The 21,793-nt window shown below is 40.9% G+C and overlaps 2 protein-coding genes across 4 annotated transcripts; one reads left to right on the top strand and one right to left on the bottom strand.

Annotated features, from left to right (window-relative positions):
• The first annotated feature begins 1,408 nt into the window (after positions 1–1,408).
• Positions 1,409–14,919, top strand: LOC108992213. 3 transcript variants are annotated; one of them, XM_018966692.2, is made up of 10 exons: positions 1,414–3,010; positions 3,667–4,140; positions 4,274–4,575; positions 9,904–10,626; positions 10,709–10,987; positions 11,177–11,338; positions 11,444–12,379; positions 12,477–12,692; positions 13,460–13,720; positions 14,216–14,919. In XM_018966692.2, exons 1-10 carry the CDS (start codon positions 1,612–1,614, stop codon positions 14,558–14,560), a joined length of 5,097 nt encoding a protein of 1,698 aa, XP_018822237.2. In that variant the 5' UTR covers positions 1,414–1,611; the 3' UTR covers positions 14,561–14,919. The 3 variants fall into 3 exon arrangements, with proteins under 3 accessions (XP_018822238.2, XP_018822239.2, XP_018822237.2); XM_018966693.2 differs by lacking the exons at positions 12,477–12,692; positions 13,460–13,720; positions 14,216–14,919 and having other exon boundaries at positions 1,409–3,010; positions 11,449–11,566; XM_018966694.2 differs by lacking the exons at positions 12,477–12,692; positions 13,460–13,720; positions 14,216–14,919 and having other exon boundaries at positions 1,409–3,010; positions 11,422–11,514.
• A 247-nt stretch (positions 14,920–15,166) lies between these two features.
• LOC118343809 (14.7 kDa ribonuclease H-like protein) lies at positions 15,167–15,966 on the bottom strand. Its single transcript, XM_035682615.1, has 2 exons — positions 15,378–15,966; positions 15,167–15,255 (listed from the first exon to the last, which is right to left on the bottom strand). The coding sequence occupies exons 1-2, from the start codon at positions 15,964–15,966 to the stop codon at positions 15,167–15,169; spliced, it is 678 nt and encodes a 225-aa protein (XP_035538508.1).
• Positions 15,967–21,793: the final 5,827 nt, after the last annotated feature.

Genomic DNA, 21,793 nt, shown 5'->3' on the forward strand with positions numbered 1-21,793 from the left:
CATATTTTTTTTTAATTTCAAAACACGAAAGAAAAAATAGAGGAAGTAAAAAAATTATTAGGTAGAGCATCTCGATTCAAGAAAATAAATAAAAAATAAAAAATTATGAATATTAAGAGTCGAAGGCCAAAACAAACATATGCCAATACCGTGACATGCACAAAAATGAAGAGAGCATGCTGCACTAATATGCAAATGTGTTTCATTTGATGACCCAGAGAGGAATTAAATAAGCACTTCTACCTTATTAGTAGATTAATTGACCATCTTTAAATAACATAATCATCATGTATATTGGATCAAGTAACTATCTTGGGGTACCAACTCCATTTTATGTCCACTTTCATTATAAATTTATGATTTTCTTTAGGTTATGGTTAGTCCAAAATGTGAGAGGCCTTTGGATTGCCAATCTGCTGTTAAAATTCCAAAAAAAAAAAAAAACACATTTCAATCTTTGAATTAAGACCCGTGATGTGCTAAACCAGTAGGAAAAATATTATAGTTACAAAGAGATTGTACAAAAATAATATCACAAATTAATGTGGTTCGTCAGATTATAAAATTACTCAAATTATAAAATATAACTAACGGATCAAATAAAATCACATTAATTTATGAAATTATTTTTATATAATTTATTTATAGATGTAGCAGAACTCAAAACAGTAACATGGGCAGTTCTACCAATGGGCAATTGACCAAATGATTTGCATCACTTTTTTTTTTTTTAAACGTTTGTTGTTTGGCCGTGTATTTAATCAAGAAAACAAGCACAATGAATATAAAAGGCATGCGTGTTTAAAACTTAACCACGAAACAAACAAATATGGAGAAAACTGATCATAGGTTAGGCTCGGGTTCAAACTTTTTTCTGTATGTAATTACGAATACCATATTTACTTGTTTAATTATTGGATCTAATATCATAGGTTAGTTTGAGATGCTAACTAATTTTTATTGACCTAATAAAAAAAGATAACGACAATTATTTTCATAATTAAATAATACAAATTGAACGTTTTCTTAAAAATAAAAATTTATTTTTATTTAATATAAATTTATAAAAAATAATACTATATATTACACTCTCTTATTTTACAAATTTTGTATTTATATTGGCTTTAAATAATCTTTTATTTTATTTTCTATAAAAATGTTTTTAAGTTGTTGCAATGCACACGTAGTCAACCGGATCATTTTTCGGCACGTGGGGCCTATCGCACCAAAAGCAAGCCACGTAATACAATATGCATCACCGTATATATATCGGTTCAACAAACCAACGGCAAACACGTATCCAATCGACACCCATTCGTACGGTATCAGCGCCAATAATGTGTAGTCTAGTGTAGGGCTGCAATAGAAGAACTGAGAACTCTATTCTTCACACACACACAGTATCCCCTTCCCCAACACAAAAAAAAAAAAAAAAAAAGTGGGGGATGCACGATAGTTAGCATACGCCTTCAATGGTTCTGAGGTTCCATCTTCTCACCCCCCTCACCACAAGCTCACTCCTCCCCCACCCTCTCACTCTAAATCAAAGTCTGATTGAAGAAAAGAAAGTCCAGAGAGAGATAGAGTGAGAGCCCAAAAGCAAAAGGAGAAATGAAGCAGAGTTCACCTGAGGCAGTCTCGTCTTCATCCTCTGCACCCGCTCTGTCCGACCATTCTCAGCCGTCCGCTTTATCATCATCATCATCATCATCTTCATCCGACAAAGCCTCATCAATATCAACCGCGGCCGCTGCTGAGGACCTGGCGGTGGGGTCCAGGGATGGCGGAGGTGGGGCCCATGAGTGCGTCACTGTTGAACGGCTCGGCGAGTTCTCCGCCGTGTGCAAATGGACGGTCCATAACTTCCCGAGAATCAAGGCTAGGGCTCTGTGGAGCAAGTACTTCGAGGTCGGCGGCTATGATTGCCGCCTCCTTGTGTACCCCAAGGGTGACTCGCAAGCCTTGCCAGGGTACATCTCAATCTACCTCCAAATCATGGACCCTCGCGGCACATCCTCCTCCAAGTGGGACTGCTTCGCCAGTTACCGCCTCGCCATCGTCAACGTCGCCGACGATTCCAAGACCATTCATCGCGATTCTTGGCACCGCTTCTCCAGCAAGAAGAAATCCCACGGCTGGTGCGATTTCACTCCCTCCTCCACTGTTTTCGATTCCAAATCCGGTTTTCTTTTTAATAGCGACACAGTTTTGATAACCGCCGATATATTAATCCTCAATGAGTCCGTTAATTTCACCCGCGATAACAATGAGGTCCAGTCCTCCTCGGCCTCTTCGACGATTTCGTCGTCGGTGGTCGCCAGCCCGGTCTCCGACGCGTTAAGCGGCAAGTTCACTTGGAAAGTGCGTAATTTTAGTTTGTTTAAGGAAATGATCAAAACGCAGAAGATAATGAGCCCGGTCTTCCCGGCCGGAGAGTGCAATCTTAGGATTAGTGTGTATCAGAGCTCTGTGAATGGGGCAGAGTATTTGTCAATGTGTTTGGAGAGTAAGGACACGGACAAGACGGTTATTTTGTCCGATAGGAGTTGTTGGTGTTTGTTCCGAATGTCCGTATTAAATCAGAAGCCCGGCTCGAATCACATGCACAGGGACTCGTATGGGAGGTTTGCAGCGGATAATAAGAGCGGGGACAATACAAGTCTGGGTTGGAATGATTATATGAAGATGTCGGATTTTTTTGGGCCGGAAACTGGGTTTCTGGTTGATGACACTGCGGTATTTAGTACGTCCTTTCATGTGATTAAGGAGTTTAGTAACTTTTCCAAGAGTGGAGGATTGATTGGAGGGAGGAGTGGGAGTGGGAGTGGGAGTGGGAGTGGGAGTGGGGCGAGGAAATTGGATGGGCATATGGGGAAATTCACTTGGAAGATTGAGAATTTCACGAGGTTGAAGGATCTTTTGAAGAAGAGGAAGATTACGGGTCTTTGCATCAAGAGCAGGAGGTTTCAGATTGGGAATCGGGATTGCCGTCTCATCGTTTATCCGCGAGGTATGCTAAATTATGCTCTGGAGGATTCTTTTTGGCCTGTTATTCAATACTCTATTGGTTTACATGTATGATTAATAAATTTTACCATTGTACTAAATAATAGTACTAGTTTTAACTATTGCTAAATCGTTTTATTTTATTCATGTTAATCTTTATAGGTGTCGCTTTAAAACCATCTGACATGTTCCTCTTATAAGGATAATCGGGACAACTAGGACTACTAGTATCTCTTACACTTCTAATATGGTAGAAGTGTTACTTATCCTTTGCTGCAATCCATTTCCCTTGAGCCCATTCAAGCTAGTGCTGCTAGCTGCTTGGCATAGCATTCAATTTCCCTTTTGCCTGAAGCTCAATGTAGTTTAAGCCTCCATGTAGGGTGGCATATTATTTATACTTTAGACCTGAATTCATTTAAACCTTTCACTTAAGCCATTGCGTTGGGAAGGGTACTTCCGATATTTTATTTTATTTCATTTTTTTGCTTTACCATGTTTGATTGTAACGGGGCAGTTTTTAGCTACCTTGCATCGTGGCTTACGATCTATTTTCTGGTCCTTGCATCTGAGATTATTTGAGCTAGGCTGACAATTGCTTAGCTTGTGCTCAGAAGAGTGAACTGATAAAAAAATTTCCCATATACTTGGTGCTATCAGGGCAGTCTCAGCCACCATGCCATCTTTCAGTGTTTCTTGAAGTTACAGATTCACGAAATACGTCAAATGATTGGAGTTGTTTTGTTAGTCACCGGTTGTCTGTTGTGAACCAGAAGATGGAAGAGAAGTCTGTCACGAAGGAATCCCAGAACCGTTACTCCAAAGCTGCAAAGGACTGGGGTTGGCGTGAATTTGTGACGCTCACTAGTTTATTTGATCAAGATTCGGGATTTCTTGTTCAGGACACAGTTGTCTTCTCTGCGGAGGTGCTTATATTGAAAGAGATGTCAATAATGCAGGACATTTCTGACCAGGAAACTGAGTCTAACAATGCTGGTTCACATATAGACACAGTATGGAAAAGAAGTTCATTTACATGGAAGGTGGAGAACTTCTTGTCATTTAAGGAAATAATGGAGACCCGCAAAATATTTAGCAAATTTTTTCAAGCTGGTGGATGTGAGCTTCGGATTGGTAGGTATCTGTCTCTTTTCATTTTTTTTTCTTCCGAAGAGGTAGTTGCAGTTGTTAACTTGTTATATTTCTATTTTTTTATTGACATCTGTCATTGTTTTTTTTTTTTTTTTTTTTTTAAATTACAACACAGGGGTGTACGAGTCCTTTGAAACTATCTGTATATATTTGGAGAGTGACCAGTCAGTTGGTAGTGATCTGGATAAAAATTTTTGGGTTAGATACAGGATGGCTGTTGTGAACCAAAAGAACCCGGCCAAGACAGTGTGGAAGGAGTCTTCTATTTGTACAAAGACATGGAATAATTCTGTTTTACAATTTATGAAGGTTTCAGATATGTTGGAAGTGGATGCTGGGTTTCTTGTGCGTGACACTGTTGTTTTTGTCTGTGAAATTCTAGATTGCTGCCCTTGGTTTGAGTTTTCAGATCTAGAGGTTAGTATTTGTAAGCCTGTTCCATCTATATTGTACATGCAAGTCATTACAAAGGCCTTCTGTTCATATGCTTCCTATAGTATATTGTACATGCAAGTCATTACAAAGGCCTTCTGTTCATATGCTTCCTATAGTGAGTTATAACCTATTACTGTATACACATTATTTGGCCTTTGGATATTTTTGTTATTTTTCTGTCATTAAAGTCTAACCTGGCTCTGGACTGTTAAAGTCTAACCTAATCATGACTATAGATGTCAAAATGAGGTTTGTGAGACTTGTATGTGATCCCTTTTATTTTTCTGTATCATACATGGCTTTGGGTGTATTCTGAAAAATATCCTAAGGTGTTTAATTGTGATGGATTTATGTAATGGGTAGTTAACTTGAAAATATAGAAGATGGATGAGAGAGGGTGAAGTATGACATTAAAATGTGAATGATTGACCACACTGGATAATCAACATTCATATTCTTGAATATCTTTGTTTTTAGCTAGAGTCACAATGCTCGAACTTTTGAATACCGAGGGAGGACAGTGCCAGAGTTAAAAACTATCATATTCGGCAACCTCTATGTTTGCAAATGTTGGGTCTGCTAAGAGCATTATTCCGATACAAGGTCCTTTTAGAATGGGAGTATGGGAATTTTTCTGAGGAGGGTGAGCTGAAGATGCCGATAGTTTCGCAATGGCTTAAATAGGGAGGGGGAACCTTTTCCTCTAAACTGTATGCTTCCAAATCAGTTTAATGTTTCGAATCGGGTTCTGCAGAAGGTAAAAGAAATTCAATATTCTGTAGGGATAGAGTGTGAAGGTTTTGAGGAGCAATTTATGGCACTGCTTACAACCATTGAAGCTAGTCATCCTAAAAAATCAGCTTCAAAAGAACAGAGGGAGCTAAAGAGGCTTACGTGGTCTCTTAACTATGAGGGTAGTGCAAGTTGTGAGAGATCTAAAGGGAAGGGAATAGCACCTGTTTTATGAAGCCTAAAATTGTTTCTTCGAATGTCTGAGGGCTTAACGAGGCAAACAAACGTATTCTTATAAAAAATTTGCTTTGTGAATGAAGGGCAGATATCGTATGCTTACAGGAAACCAAGCTGAAATATGTTACAAGAAGAATTGTTAAAAGTATTTGGAGTTGTACATATGTGGATTTGGCTTATCTTGCAACTGATGGGGCTTCGGGGGTGTATTAGTGATGTGGGATAGAAGAGTGATGGAGAGAATGAAGGACTTTATAGGGGAGTACACAATGGCAGTTTCTTTTAGAAGTGTGGAAGATAACTTTATGTGGGCCTTCAATGTTGTAAGATTTCCAAGTGAATGCTCAGGAGATGGTTGAATGCGACCATCAATGAGAGAATTTTTCTTTGAATTGAATCTGGTGGACATCCCTCTCACGGGAGGGGCATTCTCGTGGTCAAACAATCGTACGTGGTCTAGATTGGACAGATTTTTAGTATCCTTGGATTGGGAAGCTCAATATCCGGATGTATGTCGAAGGAGGCTGTTTTATCTATGCTCGGATCATTTTTCAATTTTACTTGATTGTGAAGGTATCCAAGGAGGGCGTTGGTATTTTAATTTTGAAAAAATGTGGCTAAAGATGGAAGGTTTTGTGGATAGTGTTCAACAATTGTGGTCCTCATATCAGTTTGAAGGAACCCCTAGTTTCATTCTTGCAGGTTAACTGAAAGCCTTAAAAAATGATTTGAAGATTTGGAACACACACACTTTTGGCAATATAGGGGAACGAAAGAAGTTCATATTGGAAGAGCTTCAAGAGTTAGAGAGGACACAGGAGGGCCGGGTTCTTTCCTTGGAAGAAATATGTTGAAGTCAGAGGTGGTTACTGAATTAGAGAGGGTTATCTTGCTGGAAGAGATTTCGTGGCTTCAAAAATCTAGAGCTTTGTAGTTGAAAGAGGGGGATCAAAGTACAAAATTCTTCCATGGAATGGCCAATTCTCACAGGAGAAACAATACTATAGAGATGCTGTAAATAGAGGGTGTAGCATGTACCAAGGCCCCTGTAATTAGAGATCATGTTGTTGGTTTTTTTGAATATTTGCTTACGTAACAAAGGGGGTGGTGTCCCAAGATCAATGGTTTGGCTTTTGATTCTATTGACCCACAGGATGTTTTGAGGTTGGAGAGGCCTTTCGAGGAGATGGAGGTCCATGATGTGGTGAGGAAAATGGCCAAAGACAAAGCACCTGGGCCAGATGGTTTTTTTGTGGGATTTTTTCACACTTGTTGGGAAGTGGTGAAGGAGGACTTGATGAAGGTGTCTCAGGCACTGTTCTTGGCTGGAAAATTTGAAAAAAGGTTTAACGCCACATTCATAGCACTAATTCCTAAGAAGATTGGAGCATCGGATGTCAAAGACTTTTTGCCCATTAATCTTGTGAGTGGGGTGTATAAAATCATTTCTAAGGTGCTTGTAAACCATTTAGAGGAGGTGGTGGGGAAGATTATTATAAAACCCCAAAATGCATTTGTATGAGGAAGGCAGATCCATTCAGTCCTTATTGCCAATGAGTGAATAGATAGCAGACAAAAATCTGGTTACTCGGGAATCCTATGTAAGTTAGATATGGAGAAGGCTTATGATCATGTTAATTGTGATTTCTTACTCTACTTGCTTGAGAGATGTGGGTTTGGGAAGAGATGGTGCTCGTGGATTAGATGGTGCATATCTACAGCGAGATTCTCTATGCTAGTAAATGGTAATCCAATTGGCTTCTTCAATAGTTCTCGAGGTTTGAGACAAGGGGATCCATTGTCCCCACTCCTCTTTGTCATTGTTATGGAGGCATTGAGCAGAATGACTTTGGTGTTGGTTTGCAGTGGCTTCATGGTTGTATTCTCGGTGCCCCTCTAGGGGTATTATTAATATTTCTCACTTGTTATTTGCAGATGATATGCTTATATTATATGAGGCTGAACAAAACCAATTGCGGGCATTGAGGGCACTCTTACTTTGCTTTGAAGCAGCATCGGGGTTGAAAGTGAACCTTGAAAAATTAGAATTGGTGCTAGTGGGTAGTGTTCGTAATATCAGACAACTGACTAACACTCTAGGATGCAAGGTGGCTGCCCTACCTATGAGTTACCCGGGTTTACCGTTGGGGGCTGCCTTAAGGACTGCAACAATATGGGATACAGTGATCAAGAAGATTGAATGTAGATTGGCTGGTTGGAAGAGATTGTACTTGTCCAAAAGGGGTATGACCACTTTAATCAAAAGTACTCTCTCCAATCTACCAAATTATTTTTTTTATCTCTATTCCCAATTCCAGCAAGTGTAGCGACCCGGATTGTGAAACTGTATAGGGAATTCCTTTGGAGTGGCATGGGGGATGACTTTAAATTTCATCTTGTTAAATGGAATAATGTACGTTCCCCACTTCTCGTGGGAGGGCTGGGTATTAGAAACCTAAAGATTTTCAACAGGGCATTACTTGGGAAATGGTTGTGGCGATATAACACAGAACGAGAAGCTCTATGGAAGTCAGTAATTGATTATAAATATGGATGTGTTTTTTTTTTTTTGGGGGGGGGGGGTCGGTGTAGTAGAGAGGTAAATGTGCCTCACGGATTGGGGACTTGGAAGCATATTAGTCGGGGATGGTAGGTGTTTTTTCGCATACTAGACTTGTGTTGGGAGATGATTATAGAATAAAATTCTGGAGCAACATATGGTCTGGAAACAATAAACTAAAAAATTTATTCCCTTCAGTATTTAGGATTGCATGTGAGAAAGAAGTTTCAGTGGCTGATTTTATGGTGATAGCTGGAGATCAAGTACAGTGGAACATCCTCTTTAGCAGGGTAGCTCAAGACTGGGAAGTTGTTAGCTTTGAGGAGTTCTTCCGGCTTTTGTATTCCGTGAAACCGAGCATCCAAGGAAATGACAAGTTGTGGTGGGTACCGGCTGGTAAAGGCACATTCTCAATTCGATCGTTCTATAAGTCTCTCATGCAGGTCCAGAACACTCAGTTTCCATGTAAGAGGATCTGGTGGAATAAAGCGCCTCCCAAAGCAACCTTCTTTGCATGGACAGCTTCACTGGGAAAGATCTTGACGACAGATAATCTGAGAAGACGTGGGGTGATCATAATAGATTGGTGTTGCATGTGCAAGAAGAGTGGTGAAACTGTGGATCATCTTTTATTGCATTGTGATGTTGCTAGAGCTCTATGGGCTGAGGTGTTCAGCAGGTTAGAGTTAGCTTGGGTTATGCCCGCCACAGTGGAGGCGCTCCTGGCTGGTTGGAAAAATTTAGGAAGTATTCACAAATCAAAGCCATGTGGAAGTTGGTTCCTATTTATATTCGATGATACTTATGGCAGGAGCGAAATGACAGGACGTTCGAAGACAAGGAGAGATCTTTTGAGGATCTTAGATCTTTTTTTGTTAGAATGTTATTCATATGAGCCATAGCTATAGATTTTAATGGTTTAGACCTGACGGAATTTCTTGTTTCCTCTTCTTCATCCTAGATAGGTGTTTTCCACTTGTATACCATCTTGTGTACTTTAGGCTCTGGTTTAGACCTGACGGAATTTCTTGTTTCCTCTTCTTCATCCTAGATAGGTGTTTTCCACTTGTATACCATCTTGTGTACTTTGGGCTCTGCCTATTCTATTAATACAATCATTTACTTATAAAAAAGAGAAATGTTTGGATGGCTGCTCACCACATTTCCCAATTTTCAAGTCTTCTAGATTTTAAGGACTTTTTCTCTTTTTTTGCTTCTTGCTAGTTGTGTGTTTCCTTTTGTATACTTTCTATGTACTTGGATTGCATCCCTTTGCACTTTTATATCTGACGCATATATTTTATTCATGGCATATTATTGCATAGAATTGAACCTACCTAAATTAATTTTGTTGCATACCTTCAAATGAGATGTTTTAAGGTTAAAAGTATTATAATTGGAACTAATAGGCTCTATTAGAAGTTGTACTCGGGCTTTGCCTATTTACGTGGATCAATAAAACTTCTTTTTACCTATAAAAAAAAAAAAAAAAGAAGTTGTTGCAGCCAGAGCCCGTTTACATAAAGTGTTTGGGGTATATATTTTCATATACTATGTAATTTAACATAGCCTATTTATACAGAATGGTAAAGGGGCCCTGGTTAGTGTTACTTACCAACCCAATTAATTCTGCTTTTTTGTTGGGACTGGTTCTTATTTGTATATCTTTATTCTATTTTCTATCAAACCCTCATTTTGTAGCTAGATTTATTAGCCAACCAATTTTCTCTCCTTTATGCGGTGGTTGTAACCATGTTTATGGGTGGTCTAACTCTTTTCAGGTTTTTGCTTCGGATGATGATCAGGATGCTTTGACAACCGATCCTGATGAACTCGTTGACTCTGAAGACAGTGAAGGAATTAGTGGTGATGAAGAAGATATATTTAGAAACCTTCTCTCTAGAGCTGGTTTTCACCTCACATATGGAGATAATCCTTCACAGCCACAAGTCACCCTACAAGAAAAGCTTCTAATGGATGCTGGTGCAATTGCTGGTTTTCTAACTGGACTTCGTGTGTACCTTGATGACCCTGCTAAAGTTAAGCGCTTGCTTCTTCCAACCAAGCTCTCTGGTAGTAATGATGGAAAGAAGGCCACAAAGTCTGATGAATCTTCCCCCAGTTTGATGAACTTGCTGATGGGAGTCAAAGTTTTGCAGCAGGCAATCATTGATTTACTGTTGGATATTATGGTTGAGTGTTGCCAACCTTCTGATGGGAGTTCTATTGGTGGTTCTACTGATGCAAACTCAAAACCTTCTCCAGATGAAAATGGAGCTGCCACTCCACTGGAATCTGATAGGGAGAATGGTGCATCAGAATCTGTGCCGTTTCCTGTATATGAGAGATTGGATTCTGGTGTCGATGAAGGTGGTAGTGCATCTGCTGTACAAAGCTCTGACATGAATCTGTTAGGTAGACCAGAAAAAGCTCTTCCTGGACAACCCATCTGTCCACCAGAAACATCTGCTGGGGCGTCAGAGCATGTACCCATTCACTCAAAGGTACACTTTGGTGTTTCACGAGGTGTGAACTGCTTTGCTTCATATTTTGATGTTGACTACTTGAACAAATTGAAAATTTCAGACAAAATGGCCAGAGCAATCAGAGGAGCTATTAGGCTTGATTGTAAATTCGCTGAGAGCCCTAGATGGAGCTGTTCCACAAGGATGTCTGGAACCAAGACGGCGGCCTCAGTCTGCTCAAAAGATTGCTCTTGTATTGGATAAAGCTCCCAAGCATTTGCAAGCAGATCTCGTTGCTTTGGTACCCAAATTGGTTGAGCAATCTGAACATCCACTGGCTGCTTGCGTTCTCCTTGAACAACTTCAAAAGCCAGATGCAGAACCTGCATTGAGGATACCTGTAAGATAGTCTCTGGAGAGGCTATATTTCTGTTTTTTTTTTAATGACCTGCTGGGCTTGTAGGCATGTGCTTTTAGGGCTATATTTTAGGAAAACATAAGTACCGTTGTATCATAAACTTCTCAGTATCTGCATGTAGTCCATTGCTATATCTCCTTTCTCCTAATTTGATATGTATATGTTTCCTAGGTTTTTGGTGCTCTTAGTCAACTTGAGTGTGGCAGTGAAGTGTGGGAACGGGTTTTGTTTCAATCGTTTGATCTCTTGACTTGCTCAAATGATGAACCTCTTGTCACGGCCATAGATTTTATATTTAAAGCTGCATCACAGTGTCAACATCTTCCTGAAGCGGTATGCATTAAAAATTCTGAAGTTTGATTTGGTTCCTTTCTCCTGTTTTTATTCTAATTTTTTATCGCTTTCTTTAAATGCAGTAATCTTCTCTCTCTATTGTAGGTCAGATCTGTCCGTGTTAGGCTAAAAAATCTGGGCATTGAAGTTTCTCCTTGTGTCCTCCATTTTTTAAGTAGAACTGTAAATAGTTGGGGAGATGTTGCTGAAACCATACTTAGAGATATTGATTGTGATGATGATTTTGGTGAAAATTGCTCAACAATGCCATGCGGGCTTTTATTATTTGGTGAATATGGTTCCGCTTCTGAAAGACTGCATCTTGTGGAGGAGCAGGATCTCTGTGCCAGTCGTCATTTTTCTGACATTTATATTCTGATTGAAATGTTATCTATACCTTGCCTTGCTGTTGAATCTGCTCAAACATTTGAGAGAGCTGTAGCTCGAGGTGCTGTTTTGGCCCAATCAGTAGCCATGGTCTTGGAAAGGCGCCTCACTCAAAGATTGAATCTTAGTGCCAGTTTTGTCGGTGATTACCAGCATACAGAATCTGTAGTAGAGGGTGAGGCCAATGAGCAGCTAACAATCCAACCTGATGATTTTACTTCACTTCTTGGTCTTGCTGAGACATTGGCCCACTCAAGGGACCCTTCTGCAAAGGAATTTGTAAAGGTCCTGTACACAATATTGTTTAAATGGTATGCTGAGGAATCTCACCGAGGAAGGATGCTGAAGAGACTTGTTGACCATGCCACTAGCACGACAGATAATAGTCGTGAAGTAGACTTAGATTTGGATATATTGGTTACTTTGGTTTTTGAGGAGCACGAAATTGTTAGACCAATTTTGAGCATGATGCGGGAGGCTGCTGAACTTGCTAATGTTAATCGAGCTGCTCTTTGGCACCAGCTCTGTGCCATTGAAGATGAAAGCATTCGCATGCGTGATGAAAGAAAAGCTGAAATTTCCAATATGGCTAAAGAAAAAGCTGGCATTTCACAGAAACTGAGTGAATCGGAGACCAACATCAATCATCTCAAGGTATTTGATGTCTTAATTAGAATGATATGATTAGGGCTTTTCACAACTTGCTAGTTTTTTTGGAGAATGTGAACTGAAGCCTTGCATGAAATGGCAGTCTGAAATGAGGGCTGAGATGGATCGGTTTGCTCGGGAAAAGAAGGAGCTCTCTGAGCAAATACAAGAAATTGAAAGTCAGCTTGAGTGGTTTCGCTCTGAGCGGGATGATGAAATTTCAAAGCTTACTGCTGAGAAGAAAGCTCTTCAGGATCGCCTTCATGATGCAGAGACACAACTCTCCCAATTGAAGTCACGTAAACGCGACGAATTGAAGGTATCGCGCTACCTTACTTTTGGTTACCCATCTCCTGCCTTTTATTTTGCTCCCGTTATTTTAGTGGAAAGGGGCACACACAGATATACATATTTGGTTATGCTCGGCTGAAAGAACCTCTATAGGTTCTTCTTCCTTTCAAGTCATTCTCTATAGGTTCAGGTGATGCCAGTGTTACGAAGTGCTAAATGCAAATGACCTTTAGTATGTTATTCTTCATACGATTTAGTAATTATGATATTGGGTGGATCAATCGTTAGTAATTAGGTAGAAGCCTTGGTGTGTTGTAATCCCCTGTGAAACTTGTTAATTTAATAATTTTAACCTCTAGTTGATAGATGACTGGGAATTGTTGAAAACACCATTTTCAGTGAAGTCTTTTTTCAGCACTGATGGTATTTGGCATCCTCCGTGTTCTCATTTGCTAATGCTGATGATCCAACATGTTTTTCCCTCTTTCTTTTGAAATATTATCTGATTTTCTTTGTCTTGTGAAGACAGACAACCTTTAAGTAGCTTTTCAGCTCATAAGGCTGACGCCTCTTGCTTTGCACAAAAATTTTTTGGCGTCGGCTTGAGCAATCGCTTTCTGTACAACAATAGCATCAAAATTACGAGCACTTGACTGTGATTTTGAGTACTTGTTATTTCCTCTAGTTTTTTTTAATCACATCCTTCCTCGTTTGAGACTTGAGAACCTAGCATGATATTATTTTTTAGTCATTATTTGTCATTGCCTTTTTCTGACTGTAATTTGCATGTGACAGAAAGTTTTGAAGGAGAAAAATGCTCTTGCTGAAAGGTTGAAAGGTGCTGAAGCTGCACGGAAAAGATTTGATGAAGAACTGAAACGTTATGCCACAGAGAATGTGACTCGAGAGGAAATCCGTCAGTCATTGGAGGATGAGGTTCGCAGATTGACCCAAACAGTGGGGCAAACTGAAGGAGAGAAGCGGGAGAAGGAAGAACAGGTTGCACGGTGTGAAGCATTTATTGATGGGATGGAATCGAAATTGCAAGCCTGCCAGGTTTTTGCTCTAAAATAGCTTATGCCTTTTTTGGCCTCCCTTCCATACTCAATGCTGGATGATTGTAGCATGACTGGTTGGAACCATTTCGTACTAATAATTAATAAGAATTTTATTACCAAGAAAAAGCACAGCCCAAGTATACTGGATATATACAAAGGAAATATCTACTACACTCTAGAAAGCAGGATCGTACTAATAATTATGTGGATTGAAAGAGGAGCGCTATCAATGATGGGAGACTGCTTAATTAGCTCTTTTGGCTTAGAACACTGAATTTGATTGTGATTTAACTTTAGTATTATCACATGTTTTTAGTAAAAAATGATCATATATTACATAAAAAAAAGTGATCATACAGACCTACTTGTAAAAAAAAAAAAAGGTCATACAAACCTTTTTACCTTTGATGAGCTTAATTGCTCCACCCCCCTCCTCCTCTCTTTGAGCATAACAGTGACTGGATTAATGCTTCCATTTGCCTTTCTCATGCAGCAATATATTCACACCCTTGAGGCTTCACTTCAGGAGGAAATGTCACGACATGCCCCTCTATATGGTGCCGGCTTAGAAGCTCTATCAATGAAGGAGTTGGAAACATTGGCACGTATTCATGAAGAAGGGCTTAGACAGATCCATGCTCTTCATCAGCGGCAGGGGAGTCCAGCTAGCAATCCTCTTGTGAGCCCCCACAACCTTCCACACAATCATGGTTTATACCCTGCTGCACCACATCCAATGGCCGTCGGATTGCCTCCTTCACTAATATCGAATGGGGATGGCATCCACAGCAATGGGCATGTGAATGGTGCGATTGGGCCCTGGTTTAACCATACTTGAATTTTTGGATCACAATCCTTTTTTGCCAATATAGGCATTTGTCCACTCAATTCAATAGAGCTGGGTGACATCTCAATCTGAAGGCATGCATGCTATATTCTCTTTTTTGAGTTATTGTTTTTGCTTTTTCCCATATTGACTGGTAGAACTGTTGGAATGCTCATGGAGGAAGAGAAGGAATAACAAAGTTGGATGAATGGGGAGGATTGGTTTTAGAGTTGAAACGAGGAAGTGAGTCCAATAGAACTAACAGTTGCAAATGCCACATTTTGCATCGTTCTCTTACAGTTATTCATAGGTTTTTTGAATTTTTTTGTTAATTGTGTTTCATTTACATTCTCATAAGTTTTGGTTTTTTCAACCTTTTGAGTCTATTTTCAGCAATTGTTTGGAAGTTGGGGAAGAAGTGGATGGATTTAAGGTTGCTTGTGTAAGAAGCCACCGTTGCGTTATGACTCATCTGGATAATGATTTTTTTTTTTTTTTTTTTAAAAAAAAAAAAAAGAGGACAAGACTCAAATTTTATTGATTGTCCTTACTTGTGGCGGAGGGAAACCGTGGTTACAAGTACGACACCTGGGACTTACATAAGCGCTAAATAAAAACTCAGGCATCAAAATCAATATAACCATATAGGGTACATGGCCTTAAATAAGATACATAACCTACATCCAAGTTAGCCAAAAGAGGGGCACCTGCAAAAAACCCAGTACACAAGGCAAATAGAGACGCAAATAACTTGAGAACAACGAGAAACAAATAAACAACGAACAACAAACCTGGCACGAAGCTTATGATATCCTCAGGTAGGGCATACCCAGCTTGTCCATGCGGAGAAGACCCCTCACCAGGCTAGGCAGCATGTGAATGTCATCCCAATCAGAGTTCAACCCTTCCGCCCCACACTTAGCTAGAAAGTCAGCCACGGCATTACCTTCACGAAAGATGTGATTCACTGTGTACTCCAGGCTATTCAGATGTTCTTGTAGCTCCTCCCAGAAATCTTCTAAATACCAAATGGGGCACTTATTCTTATCAATCCAATTAACCACCAGTTGAGAGTCGGTCTCTATTTGAACCCGATAAAATCCAAGCGCGTGGCATCTGCGAACACCTTCCAATAAGCTTTTGAGTTCAGCAAAGTTATTGGTACCCAAACCCAAGGGAATAGAATAAGCCACAAGTAATCTTCCATCCTCATCCCGAATAACACCCCCAGCGCCCGAGGTGCCAGGGTTCCCGAAACTACTACCATCGGTATTGAGTTTTACCCAGCCTTGACGGGGCCGGTGCCATTTTACCACCCGGACCCTCTTGGGCTTAGGGAGTAAAACGGAGATATCTAGTCTATTCAAAATATCCATGTCCTGGACGGAGAGGGAACGCACTTTCATGATCTGGTCCATGGTGCGCCGGAGCCAAAGTTTAATTGCGTGCCAAACCGACTCTTTTGAATGAGCTTTATCTTCATACCGGGCTTTACAGCGCCTCTCCCAAAGTTTCCAAGAAATAATAGAGGGCAGAAGGCTAAAGATGATTCTAACCTGTGAAGACTTACCCGCACGACGAAACCAAAAATTAATTTGATCATTCCAAGTGTAAAAAGAGGCCATATGAACCCCTAGGTGAGTGGCCGCTAGACGCCAAATGTATCTTGCGAAATCCCCCGTGCAGAGCACATGGTTCAGGTCCTCAATATGGCCCTTTTGACAACAATTACACTTAGAGGCCATTGAGACGCCCACCATTCTAATATTTTTGTCAACACTGAGGCAATTGTTAGTAGCCTTCCACATCATGATGGAGATCTTCTTGGGGAGATGAGTGTGCCATATCCACTGAGCCCAGGGTAAGGGGGGGCCCGAACCCTTATACAGTCCCAGGCGCTCTTAGTAGTAAACTTTCCCTCATTATCCTTCAGCCAAACAAGCGCATCTTGACCCTCCTTCCGTCTAGCCAAAAAATCATACAATTCATTGGCTTTCTGATGGCCCACTAATCTATTCAGGAGGGAAATATCCCATTCATTCTCAATGCGACACTCCTTTATCTTAATCAATGGGTATTCAGCCACAGGATATTGACCGTAGAGCGGACCTTCGTCGTCCCAATTGTCATACCAGAAAGAGATATTACCTTCTTTCACTATCCATTTGGAGCTATTTATCACATCTGGGATACTTCGGACAATAGATTTCCAATTATTACTAATGAGGATAGCTTGACCATTGGTAGAGACCCTTCCATAGAGGAAGTAAAGGATGCTCTATTCTCTATTCCCATCGATAGCAGTCTAGGGCCTGATGGTTTTGGATCAGGATTCTTCAAAGTTTGCTGGGATTTTGTTAAAAATGACCTCCTTTTAGCCACTGTTGATTTCTTCCATAGCCATATGCTTCCAAAAAATTTCACTGCTTCTTATATTGTTTTAATCCCGAAGGTGGACAACCCCTCTGATTTTGCAAAGTTTCGGCCTATTAGCCTTTGTTCCGTGGTCTATAAGATTTGCTTCAAAATTATTGTGGATCGTATGACTAGTTTGCTCCCTAAAATGATATCACAGGAGCAGGGGGCTTTTATTCCCGGACGTAATATCTTTGAGAATATCAGTTTAACTCAGGAAATGGTCCACTCTATTCATAGGAAGTCCATTGGAGGCAATGTTCTGGTGAAGCTTGACATGTCCAAGGCCTATGATAGAGTAGATTGGAATTTCTTATTACATGTTTTGGCCAGTTTTGGGTTCTCTCCTAATGTTTGTGACCTGATTAACTCTTGTATATCCTCACCGTGGTACTCTGTCATGATGAATGGGACCCCCATGGGTTTTTTCAAAGGTGAGCGAGGCCTACGGCAAGGTGACCCCTTATCGCCTTACCTCTTCATCATAATGCAAGAGGTACTCTCTCGTCTCCTTAAGAAATCCTTTGGAAAAGGAAAAATTGGTCAATTTACTCAAGCTAGAGGGACCCCGATTATCTCTCATCTAATGTATGCCGACGATATAGTTATCTTTGCAAATGGTGGGAAAAAAAGCATGAAAGGTTTGATGGAAGTGCTGAATCAATATGAGGAGTGGACTGGTCAAATGCTTAGTAAAGAGAAGAGTGCCATTTTTTTCTCCAGCAAAATCTCAGTCTCGAGGAAACATGCTCTTCTCCGCTATACTGGGTTTACCGAGGGATCTTTTCCCTTTAAGTACCTGGGGGTGCCTATCGTGGATGGTAGGCTGAAGGCTTGTGATTTTGGTGATCTTTTGGGCAAAGTGAATAAGAAGATTGCAGGGTGGAAGATGAAGATTCTCTCTACTGGTGGAAGAACTATTCTCTTGCGTCACGTCTTATCTAGTATGGCCACACACCTTCTTGTTGTTTTAGATGTCCCCAAAGCGGTGTTATGTAGCTTGAATAAGCTCCTAAGCTCTTTCTTTTGGGGTGAAGCTGGAGGCAAGAGTCGGAGGAAATGGATATCCTGGAAGCATATATGTACGCCTACGGACGAAGGTGGTTTGGGTATTAGGGATTTTGGGGATGTTCAAAGAGCCTTACACATGAAACTTGCCTGGAATCTTATCAAGGGCAACTCTCTTTGGGCGGATTTTTTCAGAGGTAAATATGTTAAAGGGAATCACTTATCCCTCCTAACATTAAAAGAAACTTGAAGACGACTTTCCAAATTTTCAATACGATCCTCTAGGCCTTTGATAATGACGTTAGTATTACCAAAGACACTTTTATTCCACTCCTTTAAAGCCACCTTAACCCTTTGTAATTTAGAGGACAGGTTGATTAATCCATGACCTAGGCCCTCGCGTTTCCACACCCCCTCCACAAAACTATAGAAATCTAAGTGATCATTCCACATATATTGAAAGCGGAAGGGACTAGGACCATACCTGAAAGAATTCTCCCCCATCTGAATAGCCAAAGGGGAATGATCCGAAGTAGAGCGCGCCAATACCTGGTAATAAGCATTAGAGAAAAGATTAAGGAAATTAGTATCAATAAAACATCTGTCTAACCTGGCCCAGCTGCGCGCTTGTCCGCCTTGCCCATTACACCAGGTCATATTCGGGCCTTTTGAGCACATCTCTATCAGACCACAGGTATGAATACACTGGTTGAACTCTTCCATGGCTACAAAAGGCCGAGGACGACCACCTCTTCTTTCTGAGTCATCCTTAATTATATTAAAGTCCCCGCAAAGAACCCATGGAATACCGGCATTCCCCATATTCTCCAAATCCGCCCAAAGTTCTCTTCTTTCATTACGGTTGCACTTAGCGTATATAATAGATAGAAGAAAACTATGACCATTCTCCTCTACTTTCACAGTAATAAATTGATTAGACCCTGCCACCCATTGTATCGAGACCAATGAGTTCCACATCAACCAAATTTTACCACCATGCACCTCATTTGTGACAAAATAATTGCAGCTGAATCTTCCCAAGAATGACTGTATTCTATCCTCTAACAAAAATGGCTCAGCCAAAGCTATGATATTAGGACTAAATTGTTTAATAATCTTCCTCAACCTCCTATAAGAAGTGCCTACTCCCCTAATATTCCAAAAAACAATAGGACTGATCATAATTTAAATTTGGAAGGACGAATTACCACCCTGGTAGCGCCCATTTTTTGGCCTGTTTTCCTAGGATTGTTGGAGCCCTCAGAATCTGTACAGTATTCCTTGTGCATGTCATCATTTATTTTGTCCCTCTCACTCTCGTGATCTGACTGGGAAAAGAGTAACTCATCCGTTCCTTCCTCTTCATTTCCCACCAAAAACTTCTCATTAACACTGATTGCAAGGGGCCTTGCCTTTTTCTTCTTCGATTTCCTCTTTAGACTTATCAGAGGATTCTCCCATTCTTCACCCAAACCAATTACTCTGTTCACAACCGGGTTCATGTCTTCTGTGTTAATCTCTTGTGGGTCTGGTAGGGGATAGGTAGATTTAACGATTTGTAAGCTCTCTTGCTGAAATATATCCACAACAAGTGGCTCTTCATCTGGTATATCATCATTCAGCTGATCCACAAAACTGGTGTCGTCCTGTCCGTTACCTGTAGCCATATTGGGTCTTATTGTTCCACTAAGCTCCTGGTTATTTGCGCTGCTCGACCCTTTAGGCTCTATGCATTCTTCTTCTACTTCTACTACATTCAGGTCGTGGGTGGCATGCTGCACTTCTTCTCGTTCGATTCCCTTCACCTGGGGAACTAGTTGGGCCCCTGTTTCCTTGTCTGTATTATTCTCCTTCTTCGATGACCCTCCTGCTCCATTCTTCTCTTCCTGATTTTTCCCAGCTTCTAATTCTGTCTTGGATTCTGTTGAAGACCCTTTCTTGATCCAAACTTGGTTCCCAGTCCCTTTCCTGGTATGATCTTTACCATTGCGGCATGTTTTAGAATTATGGCCCTGTAGGTGACAGTTGCAGCAGTAAGCAGGTAGTGTTTCATAGACCACCTCTTGTCTCCTACTGTGAGGCAGCCCTGGACATCCAAGCCAGAAGTGAGTGATTGGATCTCGAGAGGCATCGACCTCTAAACAAATCCTTGCTCCATCAGTTCTTGTAGCGCATGTAGTCGGATTGTCTCTACGAATGAACTTTCCAATTGGCGCCGTAATCATTTTCAATACCGAAGCATGGTAAAAATGAGGGGGAAGTCCAGGCAAAAAAACCCAAACAGGCACGCAAGGCGACTCGTATTCCTCTGTGTACTCTGGGGACCATGCAAATGGCCTATAGCATACACCATTAATCTCACAAGCTTCTCTGGACAGTGCTTTATTGAAATCCTCTTCTTTCGACATCCTGATGAAAACATTTCTTGGACTTTGCATCGCCGAGACCACAGGACAATAGGATAATCCCCATCGATTACGAATAAAAGATCTTATAGAATCAAGTGAAGGTCTTTGACGGAGGAATTTTAAGACAATAGAAAAACGAAATGGCCTAGCAGTAGCCTCTATTTCATCTGCAGAAAAAATAAAGCAAATCTCACCTTCTAAGACTTTCGGTGGTCTGGGCATAATCTCCACTTCCGGCAGCGGTTGAGGTGCTGCGAAGACCTCAGCAAACGTCCGGCGGGCTGCCACCTCTTCGACGTCCGCCATGAGCGCTCACACTGTCAGCAGCCGTCAGTTCCGTCGAGGAGGGGCGGACTCGCTGGCCATCTCCCCACTGGACGAAAACCAGAGCCAACCCGGGCCGGAAGACCCTCGGCGAGGTCGCCTGGGTCCGGCGACTTGGTCTGTGCCGGCGGTGATAGCCCACTCGCCGCCGGTGATCAGCGTTCGCGCCTCTCTCCTCTGAGCTGCTTCTTCGTCAGACGATCGCCAAACCAGAACCAACCCGAGCCGGAAGACCCTCGGCGAGGTCGCCTGGGTCCGGCGACTCGGTCTGTGCCGGCGGTGAGAGCCCACTCGCCGTGGATGACCGGTGTTCACGTTTCTCTCTCATCTGAAGTTTTTCTTCTCCGTCAAAACGTTTTTGAATTTTCAGAGAGTTTTCTCTCTCCTCGAAACGTCACTATCAGCTAACGTTGCAAGTTTAGTCATCTGGATAATGATTACCACATTCGATAACCATTGGATTTATGCATCCAATCCCATTAAGGCTCTATCTTTGACTCTGTTGCTATCGTATCGTTTACAGGATATACAAATTGCCAGATCAACTAACACGTTTTTTTTTTATCATCTTATAACTGAACAAAGTAGTCACGCGTTTTAATGGCCGAAAGAAAAAGCAGAAGTCGTGTTTAAGAAAATATGAGAAGATTTACGAGGATATTTCGAGAGCAGTCGCTGTACTTGTAGTCAATTGTATTTGTATTGGAAATCGAAACAAATACAGAAATAGAAAAAGATGAATCGATAGCAGGTTCTCATTTAATAATTGGATCAAGTAGGCCATTGGAATTTCTAAGCTGCTTCACAACCGCGTTTATTATTCTTGCTTCTTAATTTTGTTTTATCCTATCCTCCTACCACAACTAGTTATATCAAATCAAGAAATCTGTTTAAAGCCAAAGGCAAATACAAAACAAAAAAACCAAGAAAGTTCAATGCCTCCTTCGCTTACGTAACCTGCAAAAGCATCTGATTTCTGAAATTTCAAAACAAGGATCACTGTCTCCTTTCTTGGATAAGAAAACCACTTAGTTGAGATAAAAGTTAAAAATTAAATAAGATATTGTTAAAATATTATTTTTTAATATTA

Source organism: Juglans regia, chromosome 11, assembly GCF_001411555.2.
Source record: "Juglans regia cultivar Chandler chromosome 11, Walnut 2.0, whole genome shotgun sequence".
Taxonomy (NCBI): Eukaryota; Viridiplantae; Streptophyta; class Magnoliopsida; order Fagales; family Juglandaceae; genus Juglans; species Juglans regia.

Excerpts from the sequence above, each read along its gene's own strand:
- LOC108992213 (XM_018966692.2), top strand. The coding sequence starts at position 1,612 with ATGAAGCAGAGTTCACCTGAGGCAGTCTCGTCTTCATCCTCTGCACCC. Across the intron at positions 10,988-11,176 it reads AACCTGCATTGAGGATACCT|GTTTTTGGTGCTCTTAGTCA; the intron begins GTAAGATAGTCT and ends TATGTTTCCTAG. Across the intron at positions 12,693-13,459 it reads GTAAACGCGACGAATTGAAG|AAAGTTTTGAAGGAGAAAAA; the intron begins GTATCGCGCTAC and ends TGCATGTGACAG.
- LOC118343809 (XM_035682615.1), bottom strand. The coding sequence starts at position 15,966 with ATGGACCAGATCATGAAAGTGCGTTCCCTCTCCGTCCAGGACATGGAT. Across the intron at positions 15,256-15,377 it reads TCTCCGCATGGACAAGCTGG|GTGCCCCTCTTTTGGCTAAC; the intron begins GTATGCCCTACC and ends GGTTTTTTGCAG.